The 16,489-nt window shown below is 43.5% G+C and overlaps 1 protein-coding gene across 2 annotated transcripts in view; it reads left to right on the plus strand.

Moving 5' to 3' along the window:
* PARN (poly(A)-specific ribonuclease) overlaps positions 1 to 16,489 on the plus strand; it is a 189,496-nt gene that overhangs the window by 37,123 nt on the left and 135,884 nt on the right. For both annotated transcript variants that reach the window (XM_050774092.1, XM_050774093.1), the window contains exons 14-18: positions 6,284 to 6,327; positions 7,836 to 7,878; positions 8,183 to 8,258; positions 10,305 to 10,415; positions 11,677 to 11,746. In XM_050774092.1, coding sequence (XP_050630049.1) covers positions 6,284 to 6,327; positions 7,836 to 7,878; positions 8,183 to 8,258; positions 10,305 to 10,415; positions 11,677 to 11,746 — 344 coding nt within the window. The remainder of the gene's footprint in view (positions 1 to 6,283; positions 6,328 to 7,835; positions 7,879 to 8,182; positions 8,259 to 10,304; positions 10,416 to 11,676; positions 11,747 to 16,489) is intronic.

The following is a 16,489-nucleotide window of genomic DNA, read 5'->3' on the forward strand; positions in this document are numbered from 1 at the left end:
TCTTTTCTTTTTTTTTTGAGATGGAGTCTCACTCTTTCACCAGACTGGAGTGCAGTGGCATGATCTCGGCTCACTGCAACGTCCGTCTCCTGGGTTCAAGTGATTCTCCTGCCTCAGCCTTCCGAGTAGCTGGGACTACAGGCGTGTGCCACCACGCCCAGCTGTTTTTTTTGTATTTTTAGTAGTGACGGGGTTTCACCGTGTTGGCCATGATGATCTCAATCTCCTGACCTTGTGATCCACCCACCTTGGCCTCCCACAGTGCCGGGATTACAGGCGTGAGCCACTACGCCCAGCTGATTCTTTTTATTTTTGTTGCAAGCGTTCTCATTTCTCACCTTGGAATTTAGCAAATTCCAGGCAGTATTTCCTGCCCCCTTCAACCTTCAGCCCATCCTTTAAAATAAAAGTTGGCAAATGTTTTCTATAAAGGGCCACATAGTAAAATATTTTCAGCTTTCCAGGCTGTATAGTTTCTGTCACAATTCTCAGCTCTGCCATTGTAGCCCCCAAATGCCATATAATATGTCAACAAATGGGCGTAGCCGTGTTGCAATATAACTTTATTTAAAAAATAATTGGTGGGCTGTATTTGGCCTGTGGACCATAGTATGCCACTGGACTAATCTTTTTCTTTTTTTTTAATAATTTTTTTCCCCCATATTTTTTTTTTTTTTTTTTTTTTTTTTTTAGAGACAGTGTCTCAGTCTGTCGCCAGGCTGGAGTGCAGTGGTGCGATGTCGCTCACTGCAACCTCCACCTCCCAGGTTCAAGTGATTCTCCTGCATCAGCCTCCTGAGTAGCTGGGACTACAGGCGTGCACCACCACACCCTGCTAATTTTTTTGTATTTTTAGTGGAGACAGGGTTTCACCATGTTGGCCAGGATGGTCTAGACCTCCTGGCCTCGTGATCCACCTGCCTTGGCCTCCCAAAGTGCTGGGATTACAGGCATGAGCCACCGTGTACGGCCTTCCCCATATCTTTTTAATAAAGTAGAGACTAGGTCTTGCTCTGTTGCTCAGGCTGATCTCAAGGTGTTGGGCTCAAGTAGTCCTCCTGCCTCATCCTCCTGAGTAGGTAGAACTATAGGCTTGCACTACCATGCCCAGCTAAAAGATTAATTTTTGTTACTTCTGGATTGGAAGGCACCCGCTTGAGAGTTCAGTCTCATGTATACATCTGCAAACCTTCAGTTACTTCACATTTCTTAGGTCCCGTTGTTCTGTCAGCATTTTGATTACCCTCCTTTAAAAGAGTACAATACAGACCAGTCATCAGTGGGTCAGTTGCTCCCCTTGTATTTCTGAAAATTTAGGTTGTCTTCACTTTTTATGACAGCTCTATCACCTTCTAACACATTTTAGGACTCAAAGACTTCATAGTTGTGGGTCTCAAAACAAGTGTGACAGGTGTGGAATTGCATTTCTTTTTTTTTTTTTTTTTTTTTTTTTTGAGACTGAGTTTCGCTCTGTGGCCCAGGCTGGAGTGCAGTGGCGTGATCTCTGCTCACTGCAACCTCCACTTCCTAGGTTTAAGTGACTCTCCTGCCTCAGCCTCCTGAGTAGCTGGGATTACAGATGCCTGCTACCATGCCAGGCTAATTTTTGTATGTTTAGTAGAGACAGGGTTTCACCATGTTGGCTTGGCTGGTCGTGAACTCCTCATCTCAGGTGATCCACCCGCCTCTGCCTCCCAAAGTTCTGGGATTACAGGTGTGAGCCACCGTGCCTGGCCCGGATTGACATTTCTTAAGTCTAATGAGCTAATGTTTATTTTATGTCACCCACCACACTTCTGTTTTTTTTTTTTTTTCTCTTTCCCACTTTGTTTTTTTTTTTTTTTTGAGATGGAGTCTCACTTGGTCACCTAGGCTGGAGTGCGGTGGTGGGATCTCAGCCTCCTGGGTTCAAGTGATTCTCCTGACTCAGCCTCCCGAGTAGCTGGGATTACAGGCGCCCGCCACCATGCCTGGCTAATTTTTATGTTTTTAGTAGAGACAGGGTTTCACCATGGTGGCCAGGCTGGTCTTGAGCTCCTGACCTCAGGATCTACCTGCCTCTGCCTCCCAAAGTACTGGGATTACAGGTATGAGCCACCGCGCTAGGCCTGGATTTGCATTTCTTAAGTCTAATGAGCTAATGTTTATTTTATATCACCCCACTTCTGTTTTTTTTTCTTTTCTTTTTTCTTCTCTTTCGTACCTTTTTTTTAAAGATGGAATCTTACTCTGTCACCTAGGCTGGAATGCAGTGGTGCAGTCTCGGCCCACTGCAACTTCCGTCTCCTAGGTTCAAGCGATTCTACTGCCTCAGCCTCCTGAGTAGCTAGAATAAACAGGCGCCTGCCACCATGCCCAGCTAATTTTTGTATTTGTAGTAGAGATGGGATTTCGCCATGTTGGCCAGGCTGGTCTCGAACTCCTGACCTTAGGTGATCTGCCTGCCTGGGCCTCCCAGAGTGCTGCGATTACAGGCGTGAGACATTATGCCCAGCCATTTTTTTTTTCTTTCTTTTCTGGGAGAGTGTCTTGCTCTGTCACCCAGGCCGGAGTGCAGTGGCGCGATCATGGCTCACTGTAGCCTCAACTCCCCAGGCTCAAGTGGTACTCCTACCTCAGCCTCTCGAGTAGTTGGGACCACAGGTACATGCCACCTCGCCTGACTGTTTTGTAAGTTTTGTAGAGACATGATCTCACCATTTGCCCATGCTGGTCTTGAACTCCTGTGCTCAAGAGGTCGGCCCACCTCAGTCTCCCAAAGTGCTAAGATTATAGATGTGAGCTACCGCACCTGGCCAGATCACCCACTTCTTTTTTTTTTTTTTTTTTTTTTTTTTTTGAGACGGAGTCTCGCTCTGTAGCCCAGGCTGGAATGCAGTGGCCGGATCTCAGCTCACTGCAAGCTCCGCCTCCCGGGTTCACGCCATTCTCCGGCCTCAGCCTCCCGAGTAGCTGGGACTACAGGCGCTGCCACCTCGCCCGGCTATTTTTTGTATTTCTTAGTAGAGACGGGGTTTCACCGTGTTAGCCAGGATGGTCTCGATCTCCTGACCTCGTGATCCGCCCATCTCGGCCTCCCAAAGTGCTGGGATTACAGGCTTGAGCCACCGCGCCCGGCCCAGATCACCCACTTCTTATTGGCCAAGTAGATCAAAGTAGCAGCTCTTCTCTTGACTGTTTAACCTTTATTATTTATTTATTTATTTAGTTAGTTAGTTAGTTTTGAGACAGTCTTGCTCTGTGACCCAGGGTGGAGTGCAGTGGCGTGATCTTGGCTCACCACAACCTCTGCCTACGGATTCAAGCGATTCTCCTGCCTTAGCCTCCTAAGTAGCTGGGATTATAGGCACCTGCCACCATGCCCAGCTAATTTTTATATTTTCGGTAGAGACGGAGTTTCACCATGTTGGCCAGGCTGGTCTTGAACTCCTGACTTCAAGTGATCGACCAACCTGCTTTGGCCTCCCAAAACTCTGGGATTACAGGTGTGAGCCACCACGCCCAGCCTGTTCATTTATTTTTTGAGACAGAGTCTCACTCTGTCGCCAGGCTGGAGTGCAGTGGTGTGATTTTTTGGCTCACTGCAACCTCCCTCTCCCAGGTTCAAGTGATTCTCATGTCTCAGTCTCCCGAGTAGCTGGGTAAGGTATATGCCACCACATCTGGCTAATTTTTGTATTTTTGTATTTTTTTTTAGTAGAGATGGGATTTCACCATGCTTGCCAGGCTGGTCTCAAACTTCTGGCCTCAAGTGATCCACCCTCTCGGGCTTCCAAAGTGCTGGGATTACAGGAATGAGCCACCATGCCCAGCCCTTTTTGATCTTTAAAGCAATGAAGTTATCAGGAAGGCAAGAAGAAAATGTATTTAATTCTGTGCTTCTAGGTGTTTTGAATACTGAGTAGAGCTTGGCACTAGAAGGCATTAAATATCGATTTAATGAATGAAGTATCTCCCGACTGCCAGTTTTGTAATCTTCTGATGTATGGCTCCGTTTCTGTCGCTGAACCTGCTGAAAATTCTAAATTAATCCCACACTCTTTGTTTTCTAGGCAGTTGAGTGTTTTTACCCCTGCATATCAGGCTTTTCTGTGATCCAGCCCAACCTTTCTGTGGAGTCTAATCACTTGTTTGTTACTCTCCTTTTTCCAAGACTGACTTATTTGTTCCCTAAGAGGTGCTTTGTTTAATTTCTTCCAACTTGAATTTTCTTTTGTTGTTCTCAGTGTTGTTCACAACTTTCCTTTAACTCTCCACAGTGCAGCTTTTGCCTCCTCCGTGAAGTTTTTGTTGCCTGCTACCTTGCCCAAGAGGTGATCTTTCCTTTCTCTGAACTCCCATAGAACATTGTACCTCTCTATGTTACGTAAATTTTGTCTTATATTATACAGCATAACCCCCTTCTAGGTGGTTAGCTCCTTGGACAAGGGGTGTAGCCATTTTGTTGTCTGTGTCTAAGTGCCTAACATAACACATTGCATGTAAGCAGTTAATGAATGTTAAGTGGAACGAAAGTGGTCTTTAATTAAATTCTGGTAGAAAGAGCAAGTGATTTGTTATAGAGTAGTAAGTGGGTTAGGATACGCAGTTTTATCCCTCACTTTATTACTAAGGCTACCTGGGTAAGTTACTTAACTTCTTTATGTTCTGGCATTGCCAGAGAGAGAAAATGTTTTGTTTTGTTTTTTTCCATCTACCTTTAGAAGAAGTGATGAGAATAAATTAGAAAGCCTAATAAATTAGAAGGCTGGGTGTGGTGGTGCCTACCTGCTACTTGAGAGGCTGTTACAGGAGAATTGCTTGAGTCTGGGAGTTCAAGGCTAGTCTGGGCAACATAGTGAGACCCTGACTCAATAAAAAGGTAGAACTTTTACATGCACTGGTATCAAAATTTGCATTTAAAAGGACACTAAAGAATCCATATTTTGCAGTTGCCTTTTAGGGGAGAGTGTTTTCTTATGAACCATCTTGATATTTGAGCATGACCTTTTAGAAGACGCTGGTCTAGAACTGTGCTATATGTTGGCCTTGGAGGTAGCTGTAATTCTCCTTGTTCCTTGCTTGTAAAGCTTTCTAGTGGTATTGAGAGATTACAAATTACTACATTTTTTTGACTTTGCATTCAAACCGCCTATTCATACTTTGCCCATTAATTTAACTATAGCCATTGAAGCTTTTCAATGGTAAATATATCAAGCTAGCTAAATACAGTCTGTATTTACAGGCTTGAAAAGCTAATTGGAGCCGGGCGCGGTGGCTCACGCCTGTAATCCCAGCACTTTGGGAGGCCGAGGCGGGCGGATCATGAGGTCAGGAGATGGAGACCATCCTGGCTAACACGGTGAAACCCCGTCTCTACTAAAAATACAAAAAATTAGCCGGGCGTGGTGGCGGCGCCTGTAGTCCCAGCTACTCGGGAGGCTGAGGCAGGAGAATGGTGTGAACCCGGGAGGCGGAGCTTGCATTGAGCCGAGATTGCACCACTGCACTCCAGCCTGGGTGACAGAGCCAGACTCCATCTCAAAAAAAAAAAAAAAAAAAAAAAAAAAAAAAAAAGCTAATTGGAAACAGCAGCTTCCTATGAGGCATGAATAACATTGAAGAGAAGTGTAGTTTACAAAGGGTCAGGAGTATGACTACTCAGTCTAGCATGGCAATTATGTATGTAAATGAGTTAATTCAAAATTAGAGGACTCTCATTTCAGCTATTAGTGCCTCTTGAGCAATTTTCTGGAGTTCAAACAGGAATCGTGTGTATTGAAAGGCCTGTGTTTCCAAGGCCATTTTTACTAACATTTCAAAGGTGATTTCAGGAAAGGTCTAAGCTAGTTTATAGTATGCCCATTTCCTGTATAAACCATTTAATTTTAATGACTCTGCTTGTCTCACTGTTATGATAAATTTGTGTGGTAGATCGCAGCCTGTTAGTTATTACTGGAAGTTTTCTGGATTTATTATAGGCCTCTCAAATATGTAGTTTTTAACATTTTATTGGAACCCTCCCACCCCTTCCCAATTTCAACTATTAAATGCTTAAATTTGTTGTTTTGGTTGTGCAGAAGTTAGTTATCAGGTTATATGGTTCCCAGTGAGTGAGGAAATTGGGAAGGTTTTTTTTTTTTTTTTTCCAGTACTTGTTAACTAGAAACGGGTTTTGTGGTTTAGCTTAAGGGCTCCAACAGCTTGTTTGAGAAGACAGCTATGGAACTTGAGCTGTTTACATGTTTTTTAATACTGCAAGTGTATTAGGAAAATTGTAACAAGTCCTTCTCTTGTTCTTTAGGACTTAAGTGAGTTTAAAGAGATGACAACATGTGTTTTCCCCAGGTAAGCTTTCTTTGAGGATTTGTCTTTCATTTAAAAGAGTCAACTGGGCACAGTGGCTCACACCTATAATCCCACCCCTTTGGGAGACTGAGGTGGGAGGATCACTTGAGCCTAGGAGTTCAGAACCAGCCTGGGCAACATAGTGAAACCACATCTCTACAAAAAATAAAAAATTAGCTGGGTGTGGTGGGATATGTGTGGTCCAGCTACTCAGGAGGCTGAGGTGGGTAAATTGCTTGAACCCAGGAGGTCCAGGCTGCAGTGAGCCATAATAGTGCCACTGTACTCCAGCCTGGGTGACAGAGTGAAATCCTGTCTCAAAAAAAAAAAAAAAAAGTCATTGTGACATACATACACAATGCAAATAGGTATATAGTAATTTGTTAAAACCATTAGATCATGTTCATATAAGCCTGGAGCTTACTTAATAGCTGCAATGTTGTGATGGCTTGCTTTTTATAATTTATGATTGGTTTTGTTATCGAAAAATCACAGTTTGAACTGAGAGTGAAAGTAGACAGAGACTCCTTTTTTCTTATCCCTCATCTTGCTTTCTGAAGAACTGGTGAAGCCTCTTTGAGATGGCTCTTGTCTGTCTTGTGTGTAGGATGTACCTTGTAACTATTGAAGTGTCCAATTGAGAGTGTTCAAGAGTCAGTCAAGTACTGTCTGTCTGGCTAGAGATTTTTTTTTTTCATCCACTTCAAGTCGGTGCCTTTTCCTGTTGGTGTTTTCCACAGTTAGTATTGCACCCTTGTTCTGATAGGTCACATGTCACATATGTCTCAGACATCACAGGTCAGCCATGTGGAGCTTACAGAACAAGTGTTTGTGTTTTAGGACCTGTTTGAAGAGGGATAGGCATGGTGTTCGAGCAGTTTCTCTTTCAGCTGGGCTTATTTCTGTCTTGTTACCCACTCTGTTCACATTTATATGAAAAAAAAATAGAGAAATAGAGTTTTTGTGTGTGTTTCTCCCCACCCTCCCCTTTTGGTATTTCTGATCTCTGAAATAGAATAAGAAATAAAAACAACAGCATGAAACTACTTATTGCAGATTTTGGCCCTCCAGAAGAATTTATAGTTTACAAACCTGAGGAGTAGGAGTAGATGGTAGCAGTTTGGGAATGGTAGACCGGCAGCAGTATTTGAACCACGTAAAACCATATGGGAGTATTTGACTCACCCTTGAGTTCACCGGGCTCTCTCAGGATCCAGGTGAATCTAGAACTTGTACTCCAAGTGTGGACTCTCCTGCAGTTGCTCAATGAAGTTGCTGATGATGGGACTGAGTACCTACTCCAATGTAGCAGGGATGCTGGTGCTAGGTTCAAAATGACTGATGTGTTTAATTCCTTTGTCTGTGTTTAAGTATTTTATGTATTAAATATTTTATGTTTTAAGTATGTATTTTATGTATTAAGTATTTTAAGTAGCTTACATGTGTGAGTAAAAGACATTTTAAACATTGATACACATTTTGTTTACCTTGTTAAAAATTCTTTTTAGACTCTTGGATACTAAATTGATGGCCAGCACACAACCTTTTAAGGTATTATTCATTTGCTACTTTATAAAGTGATTGCATATTACTGAGTGAAATAAATGCCAGAACAATATTGCCTTCTGGCAGAAGGTTTGGAGGTATTTAATGCATCTGTAAAGATCTTCATTCATTTGGTTATACTTTGTATATTATAAAAATTAAACTAGCTGCTTCTCTTTCACATTGGAAAAAAACGAACACGAGGCAGTACTAGATGCTGCCTTTTCTTTGGGGGGGGGGTTAGTGAATCTCTTTAATATATTGTACTTAGATGATGAAATCTCATAATTCTTTGCTTCCTGGTTTGCAGGATATCATTAACAACACATCCCTTGCGGAATTGGAAAAGCGTTTAAAAGAGACACCTTTCAGCCCTCCTAAAGTTGGTGAGAATATTAAACAAACCTGAAACCTTCCAAACTCTTGGTAATAATTATTGATGTATATTGTAGAAGAAAAGCAGAATGGCTCTGGAAACCGTATTGTTCATTTATAGATTTTGGCTGAATTCACTTGGACATGTCTTGTGTAGAATTACTGTTTTTTGAATAAAGATGGTCTTTTAATTCCATATCTATTTTATGTTAATGGAGTTGAATAGCCATTCTTTGAGAATTTTAACAATTAAAGCTTCAAGGCTTTTATTTCCTAATGTATGGAATTCTCCTAAAACTTGATGTGCCCTTCTATTCTTTCATACATTATTTAGGTAGAGACAAAGAGCTAGTGATTAATCACCAGGGGTAGAGTAAAAAATATATTTTCCATCTCAGAAAAGCCCAACAACTGGATTTACAGATGAGATTAAGGCAAGTCCCCACCCTGCCTCCTTTTCAGCTGGTTTCAGAGTGGAAACAGGAGCACTGAGGAAAACCAGAAGTAGGGAGATGAGATGGTGGTGTTTTGCCACCTCTAGCCACCAGCAAGGTGTGTGGAGAGCCTTCCAGGTGCTACTTCCTTGGTCCCTGTTAACCTGATTGTGCTGCTTATACGGTGATTAGCAAGCCATTACCTATAGCCTGAATAATAAAGACATGGATAATAGGACTAATGGTTTAGAAATTGATAATGCAAAGTATTAAAGCAGCCAAGATTACAGTTATTTGCCTCTTTCTGGGTAATAGTCCAAGAAAGGAATTAAGAAAAGTGGTGGTGGGGCCATTGGGGGAGAAAACCTAGACCTTTTCTATAACAATATAATGGAAATAATTGATTTTGGAAGGAACGTGTCTCCGTTGATGATGGAGCGGAAGATATTACTTAGGTGGCTACCATGTGAAAAGGCTTTTTTTTAAAGGCATCAAGTCTAATATTTAATACGGAGTTAAAGAATTCTTACTTAAAGAGCATTGTATTGACATAAAAACAGTTACAGTCTTTTCATTGTTAATTTCCATTTATGCTTTTTATTTCTGTGTTGTAGTAACCTTCATTTCCAGAATGGTTCTAGGATATAATTATTTATGAGTTAAAGTTTTATCTTATTTTTTCCATATGAAATAGTGGCATCTGGTACAAAATTCAGTCTAAAGCAGGTCATTCCTCTTAGAGTTTATCTGGTCACATCTGTATTTATCAATGTCACAAAAGAACCATATTATATATAAAGTGGTCTTTGCTGTAAAGTGGCTCCATGATCCAAGGCCAGCATTATAGCAAGTTCAATTTATTTTTGGAGTTGGTTATGCTGTCACCTTTTGATCTCTAAGCTTAGGAACATAGTAGAGGATAGTAGTGAGTTGGAGCTGTTGATATTGAATTGCAGTCTTCTGTTTTTTGGGGGGAGGGTTACCTCAGGTATTGATAGATAACAGTTTTTGAGCACTTACTGTGTACGAAGCACTAGGTAAGAGTTTAACTTATACTATCTCATCTGATCCTAACAATAACCTTTTGAAGAAGATTTGATTATCATCTCCATTTTACAAAACTGGAAGCTTAGAGATGAAGTGACTTGCCCAACGTCATACAGCAAATAAGTGGTGGAGCAGAGGTTCGAACTCAGTGTGACTCCAGAGCCTGTGCTCTTAATCTTTACTCTGAATCGTCTGTTGTGTCCTGATGTGACCATCTTGTATAAGGGAAGAATATCCTTTTCATGGCCTTAGAAAGCAAGCAAAAGAGGAATAATTGTCCTAGAGCGAGTTATGGATGATCATAAATAGCACCCACCAGTGTGGGATGAGAAAGCCCACAGCTGAGTCCTTCGTAATGTAACTGAGGCGTTTCTGCATCCTAGATCAAAATCCTCCTTTTCAGTGACTCTGTTATCTTATATTTTAAGGTGTCGTATGGAGAGAATTAAGAAACAGATAGCTTTTTTCCTGCCTATTTAGGATATTTCTCTAGCATATACTAATGCAATTTGGATTGGTAGGGCAGTGTGCTTACTAGTCTTTGTTTTGAGGAAAACTTTTTCCTTTTTTTCTTAGAAAGTGCCGAAGGTTTTCCAAGTTATGACACAGCCTCTGAACAACTCCACGAGGCAGGCTACGATGCCTACATCACAGGGCTGTGCTTCATCTCCATGGCCAATTACCTAGGTACGCATTGCATGTGTTTCAGTCAAACACGCAGTGATCTAGGGTGGATCTTACCTGTCTCCTGGCTTAGGCTGCTGTAATAAATTACCGTAGACTGTGGGGCTTAAGCAACAGGCATTTATTTCTCATGTTCTGGAGGCTGGGAAGTCCGAGACCCAGTTGCCAGCAGACCTAGTGTCTGGTGAGAGCCCATTTCCTGGTTTGCAGATGGCTGCCTTCTTATGTCCTTACATGGTGGAGAGTCGAGAGAGCAGAAGCTGTGCCAACTCTTCTTTAAGAGTCAGGGTCTCACTCTGTCACCCAGGCTGGAAGTACAGTGATACAATCGTAGCTTACTGCAACCCTGAACTCCTGGGCTCAAGAGATCCTCCCACCTTAGCCTCCCAAGTAGCCAGGATTACAGGTGTGCATCACCATGCCCGGCTAACTTTTTAATTTTTTTATAGAGACAGGGACTTGCTATGTTAACCAGGCTGGTCTAGAATTTCTGGGCTCAAGTGATCTTCCTACCTCAGCCTCCCAAAGTGCTGGAATTACAGGCTTGAGCCACTACACCCGGCCTCCTGACCCTTCTTATAAGGGCAGTAATTCCCTCATGACCTAATCACTTCCCAAAGGTCTCACTTCCAAACACCATCATATTGGGGATTAGGCTTCAACTTTTGAATTTTAGGGAGACACAAACATCGAACCTATAGCACTACCATTTCCTTGGGATCCACTCATCCAGTTAGAAGTGGGAGGGTTTTGAGGTAGGAGTGGGAGGAGATGAGGGGAGGGGGATATCTGCAAGAAAAACCACTGACACTTCCTGTGGTACAATACTTGGTCCATAAGAACATCTTTCACAGGCCAGGTGCGGCGGCTCATGCCTGTAATCCCAGCACTTTGGGAAGCCGAGGTGGGTGGATCACCTGAGGTCAGGAGTTTGAGACCAGCGTGACCAATGTGGAGAAACCCTGTCTTCACTAAAAATACAAAATTAGCCAGGCATGGTGGCGCGTATCTGTAATCCTTGGTACTCAGGAGGCTGAGGCAGGAGAATCACTTGAACCCGGGAGGCGGAAGTTGCAGTGAGCCGAGATCACGCCATTGCACTCCAGCCTGGGCAACGAGTGAAACTCCGACTCGAAAAAAAAAAAAGAGAATACCTCTCACCTTTGTTGAACCATGCTGTTAATTTAAATCTGTTTTGGTCTGAACTTTCAGGCGTTGTCTATGTGACTATGAATAATAATGCCTCTCTTCTTTTCTTCATTAGGTTCTTTTCTCAGCCCTCCAAAAATTCATGTGTCTGCCAGATCAAAACTCATCGAACCTTTTTTTAACAAGTAAGTAATCAGAGAGTTCCAGTTCCCAAGTTCTGTCATTGTCGAACAGCCTCATATTTTGGGATGTCAGTTTGGAGTTATTGGGAGCTATAGCACATTTTTAGATAAAATATTTTTCATCTCGAGTGACTCAGATGTTTTTTGAAAGTAGAAATTGACCTTTTGGGGAACAAATGTATTAAAAATATAGGCTTAAAAAAATAAAGAGAGAACATTGCTAGATGTACTGCATCTCTTCCAAGGAAAAGAACTGGTAGTTCTGGCATTTAAATTTCCTATGAGGGACTGGGCGCGGTGGCTCACGCCTGTAATCCCAGCACTTTGGGAGGTTGAGGTGGGCAGATCACTTGAGGTCAGGAGTTCGAGGCCAACCTGGCCATATGGTGAAACCTCGTCTCTATTAAAAATACAAAAATTAGCCAGGTGTGGTGGCGAGTGCCTGTAATCCCAGCTACTTGGGAAGCTGAGGTGGGAGAATTGCTTCAACCCGGGAGGCAGAGGTTGCAGTGAGCTGAGATTGCGCCACTGCACTCCAGCCTGGGCAACAGAGCAAAACTCTGTCTCAAAAAAAAAAAAAATTTCCTATGAAGTAGATGTGTGCTCCTTTTTTTTTTTGAGACGGAGTCTCTCTCTGTCACCCAGGCTGGAGTGCAGTGGCCGGATCTCAGCTCACTGCAAGCTCCACCTCCCGGGTTTACGCCATTCTCCGGCCTCAGCCTCCCGAGTAGCTGGGACTACAAGCGCCCGCCACCACGCCCGGCTAATTTTTTGTATTTTTAGTAGAGACGGGGTTTCACCGTGTTAGCCCGGATGGTCTTGATCTCCTGACTTCGTGATCCGCCCGTCTCGGCCTCCCAAAGTGCTGGGATTACAGGCTTGAGCCACCGCGCCCGGCCATTTTTTTTTTTTTTAATTTTTTTTTTTTGAGATGGAGTCTTGCTCTGTTGCCAGGCTGGAGTACAGTGGTGCGATCTCGGCTCACTGCAACCTCCGCCTCCCAGGTTTAAGCGATTCCCCTGTCTCAGCCTCCTGAGTAGCTGGGACTACAGGCACGTGCCACTATGCCCTGCTAATTTTTTGTATTTTTAGTAGAGACAGGTTTCACCATGTTGGCCAGGATGGTCTCGATCTCTGCCCACCTCAGCCTCCCAAAGTGCTGGGATTACAGGCATGAGCCAGCACTCCCGGCCAGCACCCGGCATTTTTTTAAATTATTTTTTTGAGACAGAGTCTGGCTCTGTCACCCAGGCTGGAGTGCAGTGGAGCAAACATGGCTCACTGCATCCTGGGCCCAAGGGATCCTCCTGCCCCACCCTCCAAGTAGCAGGGAGTACGGCTGCATGGTACCACACCCAGCTATTTTTTAAGTTTTTCGTAGAGATGGGGTCTCGCCATGTTGACTGGTCTTGAACTTCTGGACCCAAGAGATACTCCCGTCTCGGCCTCCCACGGTGCTGGGTAGTTTTTCATTTTATGAAAGGGTGATGGTGGAGAAACACAGCAGGCGGTGTGTTCTGAGCTGAGGACCCTTGGGTGACAGTCTCTCTGTGTTGATAGAGGCAAAGTGGCCCACATACATGATGCTAATAAAAACTTTTTAATAATGGCAGTTTAGATATCTTACTAAGAAAACACTTTATACCTGTCTTTGCATCTTAATTTTAAAGGTCTTGCTGCGAAGTTGGGTTGTAAGTGAGAAGAAAATACCTGCCCTGTGTGTTATTTGCACTAATTTGTGTTGAGCCTTCTGACGCTGGTGAGGCTGATTTGTGAGGCCGTAGGGTCGAGAACACAGCCTCCTCCATTTGTCTGCCTGTGCCGGGCACATCCCTTCTCATCCCTTTCCCAGAAGCCCCTGGCGATGCCAGAACCGAGGTCAGGGAAGGCAGGAAGGAGGCCACTTATAGCATTGGTGATCATAGGCCCCTTTCTTATTGGCTGGCTTTCCCAAGAACTTGGTAGTACTTATTCTTTAATTTTGTATTAAAATGCTTACATAAAGGAGTAATAAATCTTTTAAAATATGATATCCTCTGCCCCGTAGCTTTTATCAAAAATGGGTCTGGATCCTGGAATAGGGAGCACAGTTTATCATAAACTGGCTGCATGTGAACAGTGGTGTATTTGTTGATGCTACTCTTTAATCATAAAGAGCCCAGGAAATAGGTCTTTTAAAAAAAATGGAGTCCCCATTTTCAACCTCTTCTGGATTATGTAAATTTTGGAGTCAGGTGCCATGGAGGAGTAAAATTACAGCACTGCAGATGCTTCGAGCAGCCTCCCAGAATCCAGAAGACTTGAAGCCAGTTTTTCCCTAGTTCACAAAATATATTTTCCCCGATACATAAGATGCATTTTTTCTTCCTCACATACTTTAACCAAACCCATTTATTTTGCCTCAAAGTCTTGTTTATTTTGTTTTTGGCTCCCCAAGTTACCATGATAAAAAGAATCTCCATGAATTGGCTTGGTTTGATTACCCTCAAAGTATAATACACTCACTGATTTTCACAAAGGCAAAAGACAGGGCACATTAAATTACTGTGAAGCCTTGAGTCTGGTTTTTTAGGACTGGAAACAAGTGCTACTTCGAGGAAGGGACTGCTTGCCTCAAGTTGATACTGCCTTATCTAATTTCTGCCTTGTAATCTTTTTTTTTTTTTTTTTTTTTTTTTTTTTTTTTGAGACGGAGTCTCGCTCTGTCACCCAGGCTGGAGTGCGGTGGCCGGATCTCAGCTCACTGCAAGCTCTGCCTCCCGGGTTCACGCCATTCTCCTGCCTCAGCCTCCCGAGTAGCTGGGACTATAGGCGCCCGCCACCTCACCCGGCTAGTTTTTTGTATTTTTTAGTAGAGACGGGGTTTCACTGTGTTAGCCAGGATGGTCTCGATCTCCTGACCTCGTGATCCGCCCGTCTCGACCTCCCAAAGTGCTGGGATTACAGGCGTGAGCCACCGCACCAGGCCAACCTTGTAATCTTGATTGCCACTTCTGTGGCAGCATCAAAAGGCTGCTTTTTAAAGAAACCTTACAGGCCACCCACCCAGCAACCTGTACTTGGTATGCTAGCCCTGCAGCACTACAGGGGCAGTCTATGTGCTCAGCTGAGCTGTTCTTGTGCTTGCTCTGGTTACTTTAAAGTACATTTCTCTCTGGCTTAATAACTTGTTATTATTATAATTTAAAAAGTAACTTGTTGAGGTAGAAGGAAATCAGTCAACCCTTGGATGTATATTTAAGCAGCTTGCCTCCTCTGTAATAGGGTATTGGATTAGTGTTCTGTGGCTGCTGTAACAAGTTACTACAAGCTTGGTGGCTTAAAATACCAAGTGTTTTAGGTGAATACATCTCTCATGGTTCTGGAGGCCAGAAGTTTCAAATCAAGTCATCAGCATTGCCGAGCTCCCTCCAGAGGCTCTGGGGAAGAGTCCGTCCTTTGCCTCCTCTGACTTCCAGTGGCTGCCGGCATTCCTTGGCATCCCTCTGCTTAGGGCCACATCACACCAGTCTCTGTCCCCATGGTCACATTGCCTCCTCCTCCTCCTCTGTGTGTGTGTGTCCTGTCTCTGCCTCTCTCTTATGAAGACATGTGTGATGGCAGTGAGGCCCCACTTGTACAATCCCAGATAATCTCATCTCAGGGTCCTTAATATAATAACATCTACTAAGATTCCTTTTCCAACTAAGGCAGCACTCAGAGGTTCCAGGGAGTAGAAAGTGTACATATCTTTTTGGAGGCCACCATTCAGCCCACTGTAGGCATGTTAGTAGTAAAGTCAGCAGTCTTAGCTATTTCCAGTTTTGCATTGGTCCTGGCTAGGAGCAAGTGGGCAATAGTTATTTCCAAGACTGTTTAGCACTTAATTTGCAGTGTTCAAGGATTAGCAGTATACTCTAAGAAACTTGGACTACCTATCAAATAGCTTATCCTTTGAACACCTTCCACTATGCACAGTATGTCACCTGCATTGACTATTTTTTCTAAAGGCAGTCCTCACAGGTAGGGGAAAATGTGCCCATTTTAAAGCCGAGACATCTGCCTAGGGCCCCGGGAGTGGCAGTCAAGGATCATCAAGCTTGTGCTCCACTCAGAAGGGATTCTTCCTCCATAGCACACAGTCTCTATAAGGGACAATGCTATAGTTGGTTGCATATTTTTTTTTTTTTTTTTTTTTTTTTTTGAGACGGAGTCTCACTGTGTCTCCCAGGCTGGAGTGCAGTGGCGTGATCTCGGCTCACTGCAAGCTCCGCCTCCCGGGTTCACACCATTCTCCCGCCTCAGCCTCCCAAGTAGCTGAGACTACAGGCGCCCGCCACCATGCCCGGCTAGTTTTTTGTATTTTTAGTAGAGACGGGGTTTCACCATGTTAGCCAGGATAGTCTCGATCTCCTGACCTCGTGATCCACCTGCCTCGGCCTCCCAAAGTGCTGGGATTACAGGCTTGAGCCACCGCGCCTGGCCGGTTGCATATCTTTTTAAGAGACAATGTTAGTCTCTTTGAAAGAGGATTTCCTTTTCTCTTAATGTTTGGCCTGAGCACAGTCTCTAAAAGATGTTGACTTAGACCATTGGATTGTGTGGGGCTTGTTTCCTCTGACACTTTACAGTGTGTTGTTTTATAGGCCCTGCAGGCATTGCCTTTGTATAATGCTTAATTTAATGTTTTTAGTTGATGTAATTTGATATGCTTCATTTGATGGAGACTGTTGAAATGAGCTGCTGGTTTTGTTTTTTTCTTCCTTT

The sequence above is a fragment of the Macaca thibetana genome, chromosome 20 (assembly GCF_024542745.1).
Source record: "Macaca thibetana thibetana isolate TM-01 chromosome 20, ASM2454274v1, whole genome shotgun sequence".
Classification (NCBI taxonomy): domain Eukaryota; kingdom Metazoa; phylum Chordata; class Mammalia; order Primates; family Cercopithecidae; genus Macaca; species Macaca thibetana.